This window comes from Culex quinquefasciatus, chromosome 2 (assembly GCF_015732765.1).
Source record: "Culex quinquefasciatus strain JHB chromosome 2, VPISU_Cqui_1.0_pri_paternal, whole genome shotgun sequence".
In the NCBI taxonomy this organism is placed as follows: Eukaryota; Metazoa; Arthropoda; class Insecta; order Diptera; family Culicidae; genus Culex; species Culex quinquefasciatus.
In genome coordinates this window covers 26,521,686-26,538,963 of record NC_051862.1, presented here as the reverse complement: position 1 = coordinate 26,538,963, position 17,278 = coordinate 26,521,686, and the positions used below count along the sequence as shown (strand labels likewise).

Here is a 17,278-nt window from a genome sequence, read left to right as displayed (position 1 = left end):
TCACTGGGCCTAGAAAGCCTTATAAGCAATATTTATTTAAATTTCCAGATTGAACTAAAACCATTCTTGTTTGTCTGTGACGGCAGTTACTTTAAACCGTAAAATCTCACACAAAGATGGCGCTCGTTCGCAACGGGCTAACTTCATGCCCGTGTTCTTCTCTCTTGAGTCGCCGGGGCTGGCACCCCTGCCAAAAATCAAAACAAGACCGAGAACTGTCAAAGGAACAAAATCCGCGAAGGGGCAAAAGTGAGCCGGAAAGTGGTTCGTGTGCGCGACGAAGACGGTGCTGCGGGAAAACGTCCTTCAAACAGCAAACGACAGAAATAATTACATTTCGGAGCAGGAGTTTTCACCGCCCGTGAGCGTGAATCGTGCCAAGTGTTGGAAGGGTTAAGTTTGCTGGAATCTCAAGCAAAGTCGAATTCGCCGGAAGATTATCGTTTGCCGGAAGGAGGGGACAACAGCTGAACGAAGCAAGTGATGGGAGAGATTCGCGATTGGCGTCCGTTCGTGTACGGCGGGGTGGCCTCCATCACGGCGGAATTCGGTGAGGGTTCCAGAACGAGAGTTGTTTACATTGTGGCCTCTTGCGAGCTTATGCAATCAGCGATAGTAATCTTGCGTGTTTTTGCGCTTCCCCCTTTTGCAGGAACCTTTCCCATCGACACAACAAAGACGCGCCTGCAAATTCAAGGTCAGAAAATTGATCAATCTTTTGCGGAGCTCCGGTACCGCGGCATGACGGACGCGTTCATAAAAATCTCCAAACAGGAAGGCATCAACGCGCTCTACTCGGGCATTTGGCCGGCGGTTCTGCGGCAGGCCACGTACGGCACGATCAAGTTTGGAACGTACTACACGCTGAAGAAGGTCGCCACCGAGCGGGGCTGGCTGCTGGACAAGGCGGGGAACGAGAACCTGTGGTGTAACGCCGGGTGTGCGACGGTGGCCGGGGCCGTTTCGAGTGCCATCGCGAATCCGACCGACGTGCTGAAGGTGCGCATGCAAGTTAGCGGGAAGGGCACGAACAACGCCGGGTTGGTGCGGTGCTTCAAGGAGATTTACGTGCACGAGGGCGTGCGGGGATTGTGGCGCGGGGTTGGACCGACGGCGCAACGGGCAGCGGTGATAGCCGCGGTTGAACTGCCCGTGTACGATTTTTGCAAGCTGCACTTGATGGAGACGTTCGGCGATCAGGTGGCGAATCATTTCATGTGAGTGAGATATCGCGGGGATTAGTTACGAGTTATCACTTTAACCCGGATTTATTCTTCTGTTACGGTTTTAGATCCAGCTTTATTGCCAGCCTGGGAAGTGCAGTCGCGTCCACGCCGATCGATGTTATCAGGGTGGGTATTTTTAAAGGTTTAGATTCATTAAAATCGGTTCAAAATGTGCAGGTTTCTATCGTTTTTCTCATTTTCGGTATAAATTCATTCCGTTCTGTAGTTTATTTTAGTTTTTTTTCTATTTTATTCTTTATAGTTCTGAATGGTTCGTAAAATTGAATTATTTGAAAATGTTGTTTGATATTTTTAAATTAAATGTAATTTAATCACAGACGAACAGACGTTTCAACAAAAAATCATCAATCAATATTCACTAGAGCCACCTTGTGTTGAAAACGAGAACGGAAAGAAAAATAGCGTGGTAAAATCAATATTAATCATTGAAAAAATGGGGAAAAACGGACCTTTGACGTCATTTGCCTTGTTTAAAAGTGTCAACAAGAGATATCTCGTGATTATTTTACACAAAGTAAGTTAAATTTCAACTGTGGAAGATAGAAGATACTAATTAGGGACCATCCATAAACCACGTGGCCATTTTTTTGGAAATCTCAACCGCATTCCCCTCCCCTCTCCTCCTCCCTCGTGGATAATTGTCCATAAAAATAAGGTTTGTATAGAGCGTAAACAATCGCCAAATTTAAAATTAGATTAAAAAAAATTAAGAATAATAAATAGGCAATTTAGAATTTCTGATTTTCTGAAACAAACATTTAAAACTATGAAAATTCAAAAATTTAAAATGTCACAAATTCCATAAATTCAAAAATGTAGAATTTCAAGGTTTCTGGAACCTATATTTCAAAAATACAAGACTTGACATGCACATTTTTTTTTTTAAATTAATTTCAATAATATAAAAATCAAAATTAAAAAAACCTTAAATCCTAAAATTTGAGAATTCGGAAATTGAAAAATTAAGATTTTTTTTAAACATGGTGTCGATTTCTGGAAAAGTCAGGGAAAACCTGGAATTGTCAGGGAATTTCATTTGACCTGGAAAAGTCAGGGAAAGTCAGGGAATTTTAAGCTGGGTCAGGGAATTTTGATGATCTTAAAAATATTACTACAAAATTTCATTTCTTTTTGAAAATTCACCCTCGATGATGTATTTGAATGTCTTCCAGGCCAAACTTTGCAACATTGATAATATTTAATTTTTTATATTGGTCAGTCGTTTGCTCAGAAAAATTGTCAGAAAAATTGAATAATTAAAAAAATTCAAAAGTGGAAAAATTCGAAATTTAAAAAAAAAATCTAAAATTTTAAAGCTCAAAGATTCTAAATTTTGAAAATTCTGAAATTCTGATATTTTGGAATGGATAATTTCTTAATTTTTTAAATTCTTATTCTAAAATTCTAAAAAAATTGTAAGGTTAGAAAATTTTCCAAAATTTCACTTAATTTTTATTTTTGATTTAAAAATGATCCAAAGTAATCTAGTTTTGTGTAATCTGAAATGTAAGCAAAATAGTGATGGTGAAATGGAATTAAAAATTAAAGAACTAAATGCAAGAATTAAAGAAATAAAACAAAAATTTATGGAATAAACAGGGTTGTTACGGACGGCACAAATTTGACGCGGATTTCGCGCGGTATCAATTTTGATTAAAAAAAATTATTGAGAGAGATGAAATTATTGCTTATTGCGAGATAAAATCGCGTTTCTCCTCCGCTTCAACTGACAGGCCAAAAGCCACAAAAATGTTCTGCGGCTGTCATGCGGCCGTTCTCTTACGGTCATATCAGCGCGCGTGAACTCTAATTATTGACGCCCGCGATAATACTGTCAACTTATAAAGAAAAATATGATCAAGAATCAGGATAATTTGTTTTTTTTCGTTGAGTGCAAAAACTTCAATTTCTTATTCTTCCTAAAATTTTTGTTTGTATTTTCTCAATAAGAAACGTCGAAAGATGGAGATGAAGATTATGAAGAGATATTTTTTTTAAATGTGTTGTTGAGGATTTCCTAAATATATGTATCACTCAACTCATTTATAAACATACTTACTCTGAATATTTAATTTCTTTTAAGTTTTGAGTCATGTTTTTTACCCTTATTTAGTGTTTTTTTTATATTGGATACATTCAATTGTAATCTTTTGAATCTTTATCATATTTTAAACTTTCTCTGAAGATACAGACATTAGAATGTGAGCAGTTCTCTAGGATTTCGGTCATTCGATTTTTTTTGTATTTTTTAATCCGACTGAAACTTTTTTGGTGCCTTCGGTATGCCCAAAGAAGCCATTTTGCATCATTAGTTTGTCCATATAATTTTCCATACAAATTCGGCAGCTGTCCATACAAAAATGATGTATGAAAATTCAAAATCTGTATCTTTTGAAGGAATTTTTGATCGATTTGGTGTCTTCGGCAAAGTTGTAGGTATGGATACGGACTACACTGGAAAAAATAATACACGGTAAAAAAATTTGGTGATTTTTTATTTAACTTTTATTACTAAAACTTGATTTACAAAAACACTATTTTTAATTTTTTTTTTTGATATGTTTTAGAAGGCATAAAATGCCAACTTTTCAGAAATTTCAGGTTGTGCAAAAATCACTGACCGAGTTATGAATTTTTAATCAATACTGATTTTTCAAAAATCGAAATTTTGGTCGTAAAAATTTTCAACTTCATTTTTCGATGTAAAATCAAATTTGCAATCAAAAGTACTTTACTGAAATTTTGATAAAGTGCACCGTTTTCAAGTTATAGCCATATTTAAGTGACTTTTTGAAAATAGTCGCAGTTTTCATCATTTTGCACATGTTTGCCCAGTTTTGAAAAATATTTTGAAAAGCTGAGAAAATTCTCTATATTTTGCTTATTTGGACTTTGTTGATACGACCTTTAGTTGCTGAGATATTGCAATGCAAAGGTTTAAAAACAGGAAAATTGATGTTTTCTAAGTTTCACCCAAACAACCCACCATTTTCTATCGTCAATATCTCAGCAACTAATGGTCCGATTTTCAATGTTAATATATGAAACAATTGTGAAATTTTCCGATCTTTTCGAAAAAAATATTTTCAAAATTTTCAAATCAAGACAAACATTTTAAAAGGGCGTAATATTGAATGTTTGGCCTTTTTGAAATGTTTGTCTTGATTTGAAAATTTTGAAAATATTTTTTTCGAAAAGATCGGAAAATTTCACAATTGTTTCATATATTAACATTGAAAATCGGACCATTAGTTGCTGAGATATTGACGATAGAAAATGGTGGGTTGTTTGGGTGAAACTTAGAAAACATCAATTTTCCTGTTTTTAAACCTTTGCATTGCAATATCTCAGCAACTAAAGGTCGTATCAACATAGTCCGAATAAGCAAAATATAGAGAATTTTCTCAGCTTTTCAAAAATATTTTTCAAAACTGGGCAAACATGTGCACTAATTTGAAAAATGAAAACTGCGACTATTTTCAAAAGTCACTTAAATATGGCTATAACTTGAAAACGGTGCACTTTATCAAAATTTTAGTAAAGTACTTTTGATTGCAAATTTGATTTTACATCGAAAATGAAGTTGAAAATTTTACGACCAAATTTCGATTTTTGAAAATCAGTATTGATTAAAAATTCATAACTCGGTCAGTGATTTTGCACAACCTGAAATTTCTGAAAAGTTGGCATTTTATGTCTTCTAAAACATATCAAAAATAAAAAATTAAAATAGTGTTTTTTTGTAAATCAAGTTTTAGTGATAAAAATAAATAAAAAATCACCAAATTTTTTTACCGTGTATTATTTTTCCAGTGTAGTCCGTATCCATACCTACAACTTTGCCGAAGACACCAAATCGATCAAAAATTCCTTCAAAAGATACAGATTTTTGAATTTTCATACATCATTTTGTATGGACAGCTGCCGAATTTGTATGGAAAATTATATGGACAAACTAATGATGCAAAATGGCTTTGGGCATACCGAAGGCACCAAAAAAGTTTCAGCCGGATTAAAAAATACAAAAATTAAAATTGAAGAAAAAAGACCGATTTCGTAGAGAATTGCTCATGTAACAAAAAATATTATTGGAGCATGTTCCAGTGGGTGTACTGTGCTTAATCTCAAATATGAGCTTGCTTGGACGTAACAGAAGCTGGCCTCCGCCTTTGAATTTTAGATAGGATTCAACCAGAATAATATTTTTTTTACAATTTAAACATTTTTGAAGAAAAATAAAAAAATTTAAAACATTAAAAAATTACAGCTCTAACATTCAATTTTGAATTATTCAGAAATTAGGAAATAAAATTAGGAAAAATTATTTAAAAACCCAAAAGAAAATAAATTTATCTTAAAAAAATTAGTAGATTCAAAATTTTTAAATTGAAAAATCTGAAAAAAAAATCAGAATATCAATATTAAAAAAAAAAACAATCAAGAGAACAAAAAAATATCTTAAATTCTTAGATTTTTTAAAATCCTCAATTTTAAAATTCTTAAATTCTTAAACTCTTAAATTCTTAAATTCTTAAATTCTTAAATTCTTAAATTCTTAAATTCTTAAATTCTTAAATAGTTAAATTCTTAAATTCTTAAATTCTTAAATTCTTAAATTCTTAAATTCTTAAATTCTTAAATTCTTAAATTCTTAAATTCTTAAATTCTTAAATTCTTAAATTATTAGATTCTTAAATTCTTAAATTCTTAAATTCTTAAATTCTTAAGTTCTTAAGTTCTTAAGTTCTTAAATTCTTAAATTCGAACGAAACGAAATGAAATTCTTAAAATACTAGTTTCTTGAATGCTGCCATTTTTGTTATCATCTTAGATTACAGAAAACCTGATAAAATTTGAAGTATGTTTGGAGTTATTTTTTTTCGGTTGGAGAAATTTTAAGAAGAAGTTTTAGGCAAATATGCTTCGATTTTTCCAAGTGACGCTTTGGTAAAATTATCCTTGGGCATGAGTAAGGACCTCGACGCCGTTAGCAATGTTGGCTTTAAAATAAAATTTCGTGATAATATCACTTCCCCCCAGCCAACATTTTTGCCATGCGAAGCGGGCCTCGACGCTGTGTCTAGGTTTAATTCCTAGCTAGGAGCCATCAGTGTCTTAAGAGGTGGTCCCAAGGCCGAGTAGGAGTTCATGAAGCAAATTAGTCGTCTCCCACCCCTTTTAAATTGAAAAATGAACTCTGAAACCAGCGCTTACTCACAACAGAAACAGAGGCCTCTTCTAGGCATTGTAAGATAGAATAGATTTTGAAATTTATTTAAAAAAATATATTATTACGTAGCATTTTGATATGTCAAAATTTCCATAGAGTCTCGGCCAATCAATAGTGCGATGATATCGGACAAAATTCGTTAATCTGTTGAACTAACGGTTTTCGGATTATGGTTGTATCGACCATTGTTGCGAATCGAGGGTCTACTGGAGCCTTGACGATCAAATGGAGCCTAACATTTCAAAAGGACGCATGGGTTTTGTGAACAGGAGTGTGTCTCCTTCACTCAAATGACAGTTTACATAAGGTATGATAGAGATGCACTCTTGTTTGCAAAGCTCTATGCCCTAATGAAATGAATGGCATGAAATAGTCGTCTTAATTACTAGTGTTCAACTTATGAACTGTTCATTTATGTTTATTGGTTTTTGGAAGCGGCAAGACTGGTTTAAAAAAAAGATCCTTTACCTTATTTGGCGTTATAATAAAATATTCGGGGATTTGAGATTAAATTTACTTTCAGACAGTTTAGTTTAGGTTGTTGATTAAAGTTAGATAGTTTTCCGTGGATGAATAATTGGACTTAAATGATTAGTTGATTTGAACGAAGTGTAACATTTCATTGGCAGATCTGTTTCTAGTTGTAATGTACGACAAGACTATTGACGGACGTGACAGGTCGGCAGTTAGTTTTCATCTTTTTTTCTCTAGTATTATTTATTTCCATTAAATTTGGAATACATCATAGGTTTCTTTTGTATAGATCTCCGATTAGTTACATTTTCTTATTTAATTAACTAATAATTTAATTTATTCCGGGCCTTCTTACTTTGAATCACAATTTCAGATTTTCTTTATTCAGTCTTAAACTTAGATTACCGTAACTGCTCAAATCATCCAAGTTCTTACTACTCACATCAACACTAATTTTCTTTCACCTCCCCCCTCCCGATCCCCTATATCTTCCGGTGGTGTTCATTTGGTATGCAATACTAGTTCGGCCACTACCCTTTTTTCCACAAGAAACCGGACTTGGACTGACTTGAGGCCGCGTCCCCCACCTTGCTCCGTAAAACGAAAACGAAAACGAAAACGATTTTTCCAAGTGACGCTTTGGTAAAATTATCGAGTATGAACTGTATCTTAAATTTAAAATCTCAAGATCAAGGATTTATTAAAATTTTTAAATTTGTTTTTTTTCTTTATTTATTTTATTTATTTGATTCAGTTTTTAGATCTAAATTTCTAAATGTTGAAATTTTTGATTTTTTTTTGCCAAAATGTTTGTTTTGGCTATTCTAGTTTACCTAATCCTAGCACAAAATACATTTTCAGCGTTATATAATATATTTGTTTTTTTTTTTTATTTTTATAAAATGTATTGATCGTGTGAATGATCGTCTCTCGGCTCTGGTCAAGGTAGAAAACATTTTTTAGCAAAATTATTTTTTTTTTTGTAAAATTATTAAAGAAGATGTTTTCTTCAAATATCCAGAAAACCATTTACTTTAAATACAAACATTGTTGAAAAAGACCTAGATCTTTTTTAAAACCGTAAGCATGTACTTGAAAAAAACACATTTAATTGTATATTTTTCTTAGTTTTTCAATAATATTTCTTAAGGTTCTGCATAAATGCATATTTTTTCAAGTATTTGTCTCCAAAACCGTTAGGTCCGTCTCCTAGCGAAGCGAAGCGAAAACTGTTAGGTTTTTTTTTTAAATAAAAACACAATCAAAAATGGCATCGGACTAATTCGTTTGAAAATTCGGCAAAGGCAACAATTTTAAAATTAAACATGACTTCTTACTTTAATTAAAATTTTCGATAGATTTTTTTTTTTGGAAAACTTTAAAAAACTTTAAATTTTCTTTAAGAAATGAAGTGAAATTAACTAATCGCAATTTGAAATATGCAACAATTTTAACTATCAATTATTTCTAGAGTTTTGTTTTGAAAAGGCCCTATAAGCTATTGTGTTTCATATTTTATAGGACCCATTCAAAAAAAAAAAATCTAGATTTTTTGGTAAAGGGCAACATTTAAAATGACATCACATGATAAAAATAAAAAGGTCATTTTATGGTTTCTCATTTTGGATGCTCGACAAGAACAAAAAAAAAAAATGATTGACAAAAAAAAAAGTTTTTAAGTTTTTGCAGAATCCATCATTAAAAAATAAAATAAAAAAGTCATTGAAGTTTTCAATATCTTAAGTTTCCAATATTCAAAAATGAAAATGCATGAAACCATAAAAAATGCTCCAAACAATATATGTTAGTAAAAAATAGAAAAAAAAAAATTGTGGTCTGGAGAGGTCAGGGAAAAGTCAGGGAATTTAATTTTGGGATTTGGATCGACACCATGTTAAATTAACAATCAAAAATATTTGTAGATTTTAAAATTATTCAATTCATAAATTAAAATATAAATTTGAAAAAGTCTCAAATTAAAAAAAAATTTAAGATTTGAAAAATTTAAAATTTTTGAAAATTGAAAAAAATCCAGATTTTTATTTCGAAAAATTCAGAAATGTCAAAACTGCTGAGAAAACTATTTTTTGAATATTCCAGAATTTTGAAAATGTATGTTTCAAAGCAAACAAAAAATTTAAATTCCGGAATTAAAAAAAAACAAATGACTAGAATACACATTAATTTTTTTGAAGTAATTTTAATAATATAAAAATCTAAATTCCAAAAATCCAAAATACACAATTTTAAATTTTTAAAGATTTTATAATTTAAATTCATAAATTTAAAAATAATTTTTCAAAAGTCTCAATTTAAAAAAAAATATGTTAAGTATTTGAAAACTTTAAATTTTCGAAAATTAAAAAAATCCGCATTACTATTTCAAATAATTCAGAAATATCAAAATTACAAATGCTGAGAAAACTATTTTTTATATTCTAGAATTTTGAAAATGTATGTTTAAAAAAATTAAATTCCAGAATTTAAAAAACACAAGACTTGGCAATACACATTTATTATTAAAAATAATATAATATGAAAATTTAAATGCAAAAAAATCGAAAATTATTAAATTTTAAAATTTAGAAATCGAAAAATTTGGAAATAAAAAGAAATGTTTCAAAATACATTGTGTAAAATATTTAAAGATGTTATTATTATTGAATTCATAAATTAAAATATAAATTTTCAAAAGTCTCAAATTAAAAAAAAATATGTTTGAGGATTTGAAAATATATTTTTTTTTTGAAAGATAAAAAATCCACATTTTTAAGTCAACTAATTCAGAAAGATCAAAATTCAAAAATATAAAAACTGAGAAAACTTTTTTTTAATTCTAGAATTTTGAAAATGTATGTTTTAAAGCGCTCAAAAAAATAAAATTTTGGGAATTAAGAAACTCAAAAATACTCATATTCAGAATTTAAATAATTAAAATTTAAAAAAGTCAATAATTTAGAAACTTTTTAATTCAAATATTTGCATTTTTGAATTAAAAAATAATCTTGAAAAAAAAATTAAAAATTCAGAATTCAAAATTCTAGAATTACAAAATTTTAGAACAAACGAAACGGGTCACGAAAAGAAAGTGTGAAAATTTTCTTGACCACTTTCCTTCCGAGCTCCGTACTTAGCTTATAGAATTTAAAGCATCTTAATTTAAATTTAGAAAAAAAAAGTTCTGAAGAAACTTTAAACAGAAGGACATTTTGAAAAAAAAATGAGTTCGTCGTCTTGGCTTTTTGATGTATCTTTAAAAATGTTTTGAAAGTTATCTAATACAGTCCAGACTCGATTATCTAAAGTTTTTTTTTTTTTTAATTTGGATAATCGAATAATAAAAGAAAAATTGTGACCTTACACCAGCAAGTGTAGTAGTGAAAAAGATGTTCCGTCGAATAATCAAAATGATGATTTTTTTTAGATTTCTTTTTCTGATCTTTCGTGCGTGAGAGAGGGGAGCCATGTTCCACTCCGATTTTTTTTTTTCTTTTGGTGATGATTTTTCCATCGCTGGGCAACCACGCTTAAGGAGCTATTACACTACTGCAAACATACAAACTCGCACTTTTCCGTGTTTGACAGTTTGCCAAACAAGGCAAAATGTATGCAGGCTGACGTTTGTACAAACAAATTCAGGCAAAAACAAAGCTGGCAATCTGGCAAAATGCGAGTTTGTTTGTTTGTTTGCCGTAGTGTAATGGCTCCTTTACAACTACACCACCGATCCCGATTTAAAAGAGATTTACTAACAGCTCACGTCTGTTCGTCTATGGTAAAATATTTTAAATTTATAAATATCAAAATAAAAGTCTAATACTTTTTTTCAGGAAAAAACCATTTTTTCATTTAGGACTTCATAGATTTTTTTTAAATCCTCTTAAGCCGTTGCAAATATTTTCCAGGTTTATGTCCCCCCTTCAAAATTGGTCTGAAAAATCAGAGGGCAAAAAACTATTTTTCCAAAAAACTTCAAAATTTCCATGAAAATAGAAGTCTAATCAACTGAAAACAATCTAAAATGCATTTTTCTGCATTGATAATCATATTTAGCATGTTTGGGCTTGTTTAAAAATGTTTTGAATTTTTATGAAATTCCAATGTACAGCACCGCAAAAAAAATATTTTTCGCAAAAAATAAAATTTTCGTCAATACCTACTTAGATATTTTTTGAAACTAATGATGGCAAAGCAACTGGACAGGTGAATAATGCATTTTAAAACACTTTTTTCATTAAAATGTTGAAACCATGGCTCGTAATTTAAATTTTTATACTTTTTTATTGTTTTGCCCACACCCCCCCTCCCCCCCCTCGACTCTCGTCAGAGTCGAGGGACATAAACTTCAAAAAATATTTGCAACGGTCTTACTAAAAAAAATAAATAAAAACGATGAAAACATTATTTCCCAGACCCGTCTGATGAACCAACGCCGCGTGCACCAGCTGCAGCTGCACAACCCGGGTGGTGGCGGTGGCGGAGTTGGCACGGCCACGGTCCCTCCATCATCGGTGACGCCACCATCAGCATCATCACCCTCGTCCGTGGGGAGCGGTCACCACCACAAGTTCTACACCGGCTCGCTCGACTGTGCCATCCAAACCGTCCGGAACGAGGGCTTCCGGGCGCTGTATAAGGGCTTTGTGCCGACCTGGGTCCGGATGGGTCCTTGGAACATAATCTTCTTCATCACGTACGAGCAGCTAAAGCAGATGTACTAGAGAGAGAGAGAGAGATGGACGGAATGAGTGAAAGTGTGCGCGCGAGTGAGATGGGACGAATGTCGTTGTTGTAAGTAGCAAAATGAATCTTTGGAAAGTGCGTCGAAAGAGGGTCGCCCAATTTTACGTTATATATGATGGCATTGAAACAAACAGGTCGCATTTGGTTTTGCCTTTTTTTAATCAGTTAAGAACCTAGAATTTAATTCTGATCTTGGGGCTTAGAGTCGCTGTATTTGTCGGTACCAAAGTTATTTTTTTCTATCTCTTTTTGCAAATAAAAGAAGCGCATTTCTTTATCGAACTCATTTCCATTTTGTGCTCTGGAGGCATTTAACAAAAAGTGCATTAAAAACACGATTCAAAATCATCACCCCCAAAAAAAACTAGAAGTAAAACTTCCGCTAGAAACCGGTAAGGATCTCCTATTCAAAATGAAAAAAAAATGTTTTCGCTGCGAATTATTGGTACGTTTAATCTTTACTGAGTAAGACGAAAATTATTGTTAACCAAAACATTATGGCTAGAGATATTTATGAAACACCACACAAAAAAAAACTAACAATAGTATGAAAAACAAGGAAACAAAACCTACAAACCGAGTAAATTATCCGCCGTACGAAACTCTTGCATAAGTAGTAGATGTTATTTCAAATTTATATTTTGAACGAAAAATAAACCAAGTTGTAAAAGCACATTGTTTTGTTACTGGAATTAGTTTTGAAAGAAAATCCAAAATAAAAGACTTTTTAAGCATACTTGAGCTCTAAAAAGAACCTTAAAAACAGTCAGATTTGGAGAGAAGATTTTAAAGTTAAAATTTAAAGCATATTCCGGAAACCTCAAAAAACGTTTCTAAAACTCTGAAAATTACAACTACAAAAATCTGAGATTCCTAAAATTCTTAAAATTTTTAAACTGTTATAAAATTCAAAAAAAATCATCAAATCCAGCAATTTCAGAAAATTTAAATTTCATAAAATAATAAAATTTAAAAAAAAATCCGGGAATTAAAAAAATCCATAAATATCTCGAATTTCTAAAACCTCTAAAAATACTAAAACTCTTAAAATTCTAAAGAAAACATTCTAAAAATTATAGATAAATTGAATTTTCTAAAATTCCCCAAATCCTAACATTTTTTAAAATTTCAACAATCTAAAAATTTCAGGAATTTCTAAAATTCTCAAAATACACTAATTTCTCACATTCCTAGAATTTCTAAAATTTGAAAAATCCAGAATTTTTTTTCCCTAAAAGAGCAATTAGTTAGCAAAATCTAAACTTAGAAACATGTACCCTCCCTGTAAAGGCTTTTGAATTAATCTCAGTTGAAAGGTTCTCTCTGAATTGCAAATGTAACATCCTGGAGCAGAACTATTAAATTCTAATAAACACTAATTGAATTGAAAATTTAAAAATTCAGAAACATCAAAAAATTTTAAAAATTCATAAATCCATGGAATTCTAAGATTACAAACGTTCCTAAAATTTATACATTTCTCTACTATTGAAATTGAAAAAAATAAAAAAAAAATAAACCTAATAAAACAAAAAAATAGAAATTTTAAGATTTCAGAAACTCCTAAAATTCCCACATTCCAGAAACGTATTATTTGTGAAATTTGTTGAATTCCAAAACAATCATCAAAATCCATTTTTTTTTTATTTTTGGAATCCCTAGAATTACTAAAATTCCTGGAATCTCTCAAATAGTAAAAACTCTTAAAAGTTCTAACATTCCAAAATCTTTGATAATTCTAAAATTTAGAAAAGTCATTGAATTAATGAATTCACTACCATTTATATAACTATTATTATTAAAAACAGAAATTTCTGAAGTTCTAAAATAACAGAAACACCTAAAATTTCTGAGATTCCTATAATCTCTTTTCATTCAGAAAATTACTAAACTCTTTAAATTCCTGATTTTGTTTAATTCTAAATTTCTAAAATCTTTGGGGTCGTTACCCTGTTCGCAGCAACATCGCCTGTGTTGATGCTCCGCGATTTTTTTTCGATTTACGGTGAAAGTGCGTTGTATTAATCGCGAGTTCTTCCCCGCACGATGGGCAGGAACACCCGCGGCCGTGGCAGCTCGAGTGCACCTCGAGGACGTGGCCGGGCCAGTTCCTGCAGCAGCATCGGAAAGACCTCCTCGTCTGGCTCCAAACGGTCAACAAACCTGCTGAAGTTGCCATCCAACTACGTACCTGCGCGTAGCCCCATACGTACGCGTGGACTAGCGGCACTTGCCAACCCGGATCAACCCGGAAACCAGTGGATTGTCCACCAACAAGCCGGGAACATCCTCGACGGCGGTTCCAACCTCAAACGGTTTCGCTGCGTTGTCTGATGACAACAAAGGAGACGACGACGACGACGTCAGTGGTGGCGATGGTGTTACTACTACACCGTCGCAGGCTAAGGGCACCTCCACCGCGGGGAGCAAGAGTCAAAAAATCGAACAAAAATGCCACCGATTACAGTGCCTGGTCGCCCAGCTGTTGAAATCGAGGAGCATTGGCGGATGCCGACTGTCAATACCTGATGCGTATTAACAAGTCGTCCGTAAACATCATCACACGAGATCGCCCGCGTTTCGAGAAAGTGCTGAAAACGCTGAAAGATGCAAACATTCAGTACTAGACGCATGATTCGCCGGAAAACCTTCCGGTAAAGGTAGTGGTGACTGGGTTCTCCATCCTAGTGCCACCCAAGGAATTCGTGGATGTAATTCTCGCGAAAAAAATATTTATCCGCGAGAAGCTAAAGTACTCTCGCATAAGGTAACCGAGGTCGGAGACCAGATTCTCTGGCTGCTGTACTTCGAACGCGGTTCCGTTAAGATCCAGGATCTGCGCAAAGTTAAATCGCTGGAAGGATTCATGGTGAGCTGGAGATACTTCAGTAAACGGCCTTCCGATGCTGCCCAATGTCACCGATGCCAACGTTTTGGACACGGTTCCCGGAACTGCACTTTGGCGCCGAAGTGTGTCAAGTGCAGCGCAGCCCACCTCACGGCTGCATGCACGCTGCCCAAGAAAGCATCCCTGGGAAAGGACAACCAAGCCGAGCAGAACAAGCGGAACGTGAAGTATGCTAACTGTGACGGTAACCACACTGCCAATTACTGCGGGTGCACCGCTAGGAAGACCTACCTCGAGGCGCTGGAGAAGAGGAAAAAGCCAGCACCACATTCCTCAAGGACTTCGACAGGTCAGCCCTCGACCGAACCCCGTCAAACGAATCCTCCTGGATTCGGGCGTACTTACGCCAGCGTGGCGGCTACCGCAAACGATCCAACCCCGGACAGCAACAGTAGTGTGGTTCAGGGCCCCTTGGAAATGCAAAAATGTCAGCTAGACCGTTGCATTGTTGATAAAATCATTGTTCTATGTCTCCTGAAGCTCCCCTGAAATTTTCAGCAAATTTGGTTCAGGTTTCGTCACAGCTCTTTAGCATTTAAGTTTGCATGGTATTTGCATGGGAAATCTTCAAGTTTTTAATTTTCTAAATGTAAAAAATCTTCTACCCAACCAAAAATTCTGAAACTTCAGATATATATCAAAATTATTATAGGGAACAATTTTGTAGAACACTTTAACTTAATCTGAGCAACACTGACTTAGTTATAAGTGGATTAAGTGAAGGTGTCGAAGTTGTGTTTTGCAAAGGGCCTCTTTCGCCAAATTTTCACCTGATGGCTCACTTTGATCGATGGCAAATCGTTTGACAACTTGTTTGTTGTTGATGTCAGAAGAAAAAAATGGAATGGCGGTTTCAACTTCAGTGGAATAGATTAATCAGTTTTCTTCCGTCTTTTCAGGTTAAATTTGAAGATAAGCTTTTGGCCAGCGAAGTTCATGACTTGGACCCGATCTCTAGAACAAGACGGATTAAAGGATTTTTTTCAGCAACTTATTCAGGGCTTCTATTTAGTGTGGGAGTTGATGTGTTCCGTGGTGGTTTATTGAGGTGCTGACCGACGTTCGCGCTCCAGCAATGTACGTGGGGCCAGCTCTACCTGCCGTTCCCCTTACTGGGAGGGAAAGCTGGGGAGGTCTATTGGTTGATTGGTGACTTGTAGTTGCACCTACAATGTTCGTCACCGGTGCAGGGTTTCTTCCACATGTGGGATGCATTCTTTAGTGCCGAATATTCTTAGGAAAGCCGACAGACGTTACATCTTTTTCTAAACCGGGCATGCCGAGAAGGGGGGCCTCATTAGCGATGGAGGCAAGCAGACTGAGGGTTGTCATCCTTAATGGCTATGGCGCGGAGGAGGTCATTATCAGATGCCACACAGAACTTACACTGACTACGCTGACCAAAACGAATGCACGCACACTGACTTAATCACCTGGTCCCGCACTTCCATGTGTAACGAGCGTGAACTGTCCACTCGGACCCCTGGGTAGTAAAGATTGACTAGTTTTAGGATAGATTTGTGGGTAATCGTGTGTGGGGTCCGGTGGTGTAATGATAAGCCTCTTGGCCTGGATTAAGTCCTAGTCGACCCAGATGGTATTTTTCGAGACGAGATTTGTCTGATCACGCCTTCCGTCGGATGGGAAAGTAAATGTCGATCCTGGCCAAACCCAGAATTTAGACCGTAAGCCCAGTCCAGGTGAGGAGTCCTTGGGAAACAAATCTGCCTGGATAGCGTCGTTTTTGGCAGTTGGACTCGCAATCCAAAGGTCGTCAGTTCGAATCCCGGGGTGGATGGGCGCGAGATTTCAAAAGACGTTTGGATTGCCTCACCGCCGCGATGTTTGCCCTTATAAGTGTTAATGATGGTCTCTTATAAGTGGTCAGCGTAGTCAGTGTAAGTCCTGTGTGGCATCTGATAATGACCTCCTCCGCGCCATAGCCATTAAGGATGACAACCCTCAGTCTGCTTGCCTCCATCGCTAATGAGGCCCCCCTTCTCGGCATGCCCGGTTTAGAAAAAGATGTAACGTCTGTCGGCTTTCCCTAAGAATATTCGGCACTAAAGAATGCATCCCACATGTGGAAGAAACCCTGCACCGGTGACGAACATTGTAGGTGCAACTACAAGTCACCAATCAACCAATAGACCTCCCCCAGCTTTCCCCCTCCCAGTAAGGGGGGAACGGCAGGGTAGAGCTGGCCCCACGTACATTGCTGGAGCGCGAACGTCGGTCAGCACCTCAATGAACCACCACGGAACACATCAACTCCCACACTAAATAGAAGCCCTGAATAAGTTGCTGAAAAAAATCCTTTAATCCGTCTTGTTCTAGAGATCGGGTCCAAGTCATGAACTTCGCTGGCCAAAAGCTTATCTTCAAATTTAACCTGAAAAGACGGAAGAAAACTGATTAATCTATTCCACTGAAGTTGAAACCGCCATTCCATTTTTTTCTTCTGACATCAACAACAAACAAGTTGTCAAACGATTTGCCATCGATCAAAGTGAGCCATCAGGTGAAAATTTGGCGAAAGAGGCCCTTTGCAAAACACAACTTCGACACCTTCACTTAATCCACTTATAACTAAGTCAGTGTTGCTCAGATTAAGTTAAAGTGTTCTACAAAATTGTTCCCTATATTAATTTTGATATATATCTGAAGTTTCAGAAT

General features: G+C 34.6%; 1 protein-coding gene across 1 annotated transcript; it reads left to right on the top strand.

Moving 5' to 3' along the window:
* Nucleotides 1-206: 206 nt before the first annotated feature.
* On the top strand, nt 207-12,239 carry LOC6044920 (mitochondrial uncoupling protein Bmcp). The gene is made up of 4 exons (XM_038256243.1): nt 207-550; nt 653-1,217; nt 1,292-1,352; nt 11,364-12,239. The coding sequence occupies exons 1-4, from the start codon at nt 484-486 to the stop codon at nt 11,670-11,672; spliced, it is 1,002 nt and encodes a 333-aa protein (XP_038112171.1). The 5' UTR covers nt 207-483; the 3' UTR covers nt 11,673-12,239.
* Nucleotides 12,240-17,278: the final 5,039 nt, after the last annotated feature.

Excerpts from the sequence above, each read along its gene's own strand:
- LOC6044920 (XM_038256243.1), top strand. The coding sequence starts at position 484 with ATGGGAGAGATTCGCGATTGGCGTCCGTTCGTGTACGGCGGGGTGGCC. Across the intron at positions 1,218-1,291 it reads CAGGTGGCGAATCATTTCAT|ATCCAGCTTTATTGCCAGCC; the intron begins GTGAGTGAGATA and ends TTACGGTTTTAG. Across the intron at positions 1,353-11,363 it reads CGCCGATCGATGTTATCAGG|ACCCGTCTGATGAACCAACG; the intron begins GTGGGTATTTTT and ends ATTATTTCCCAG.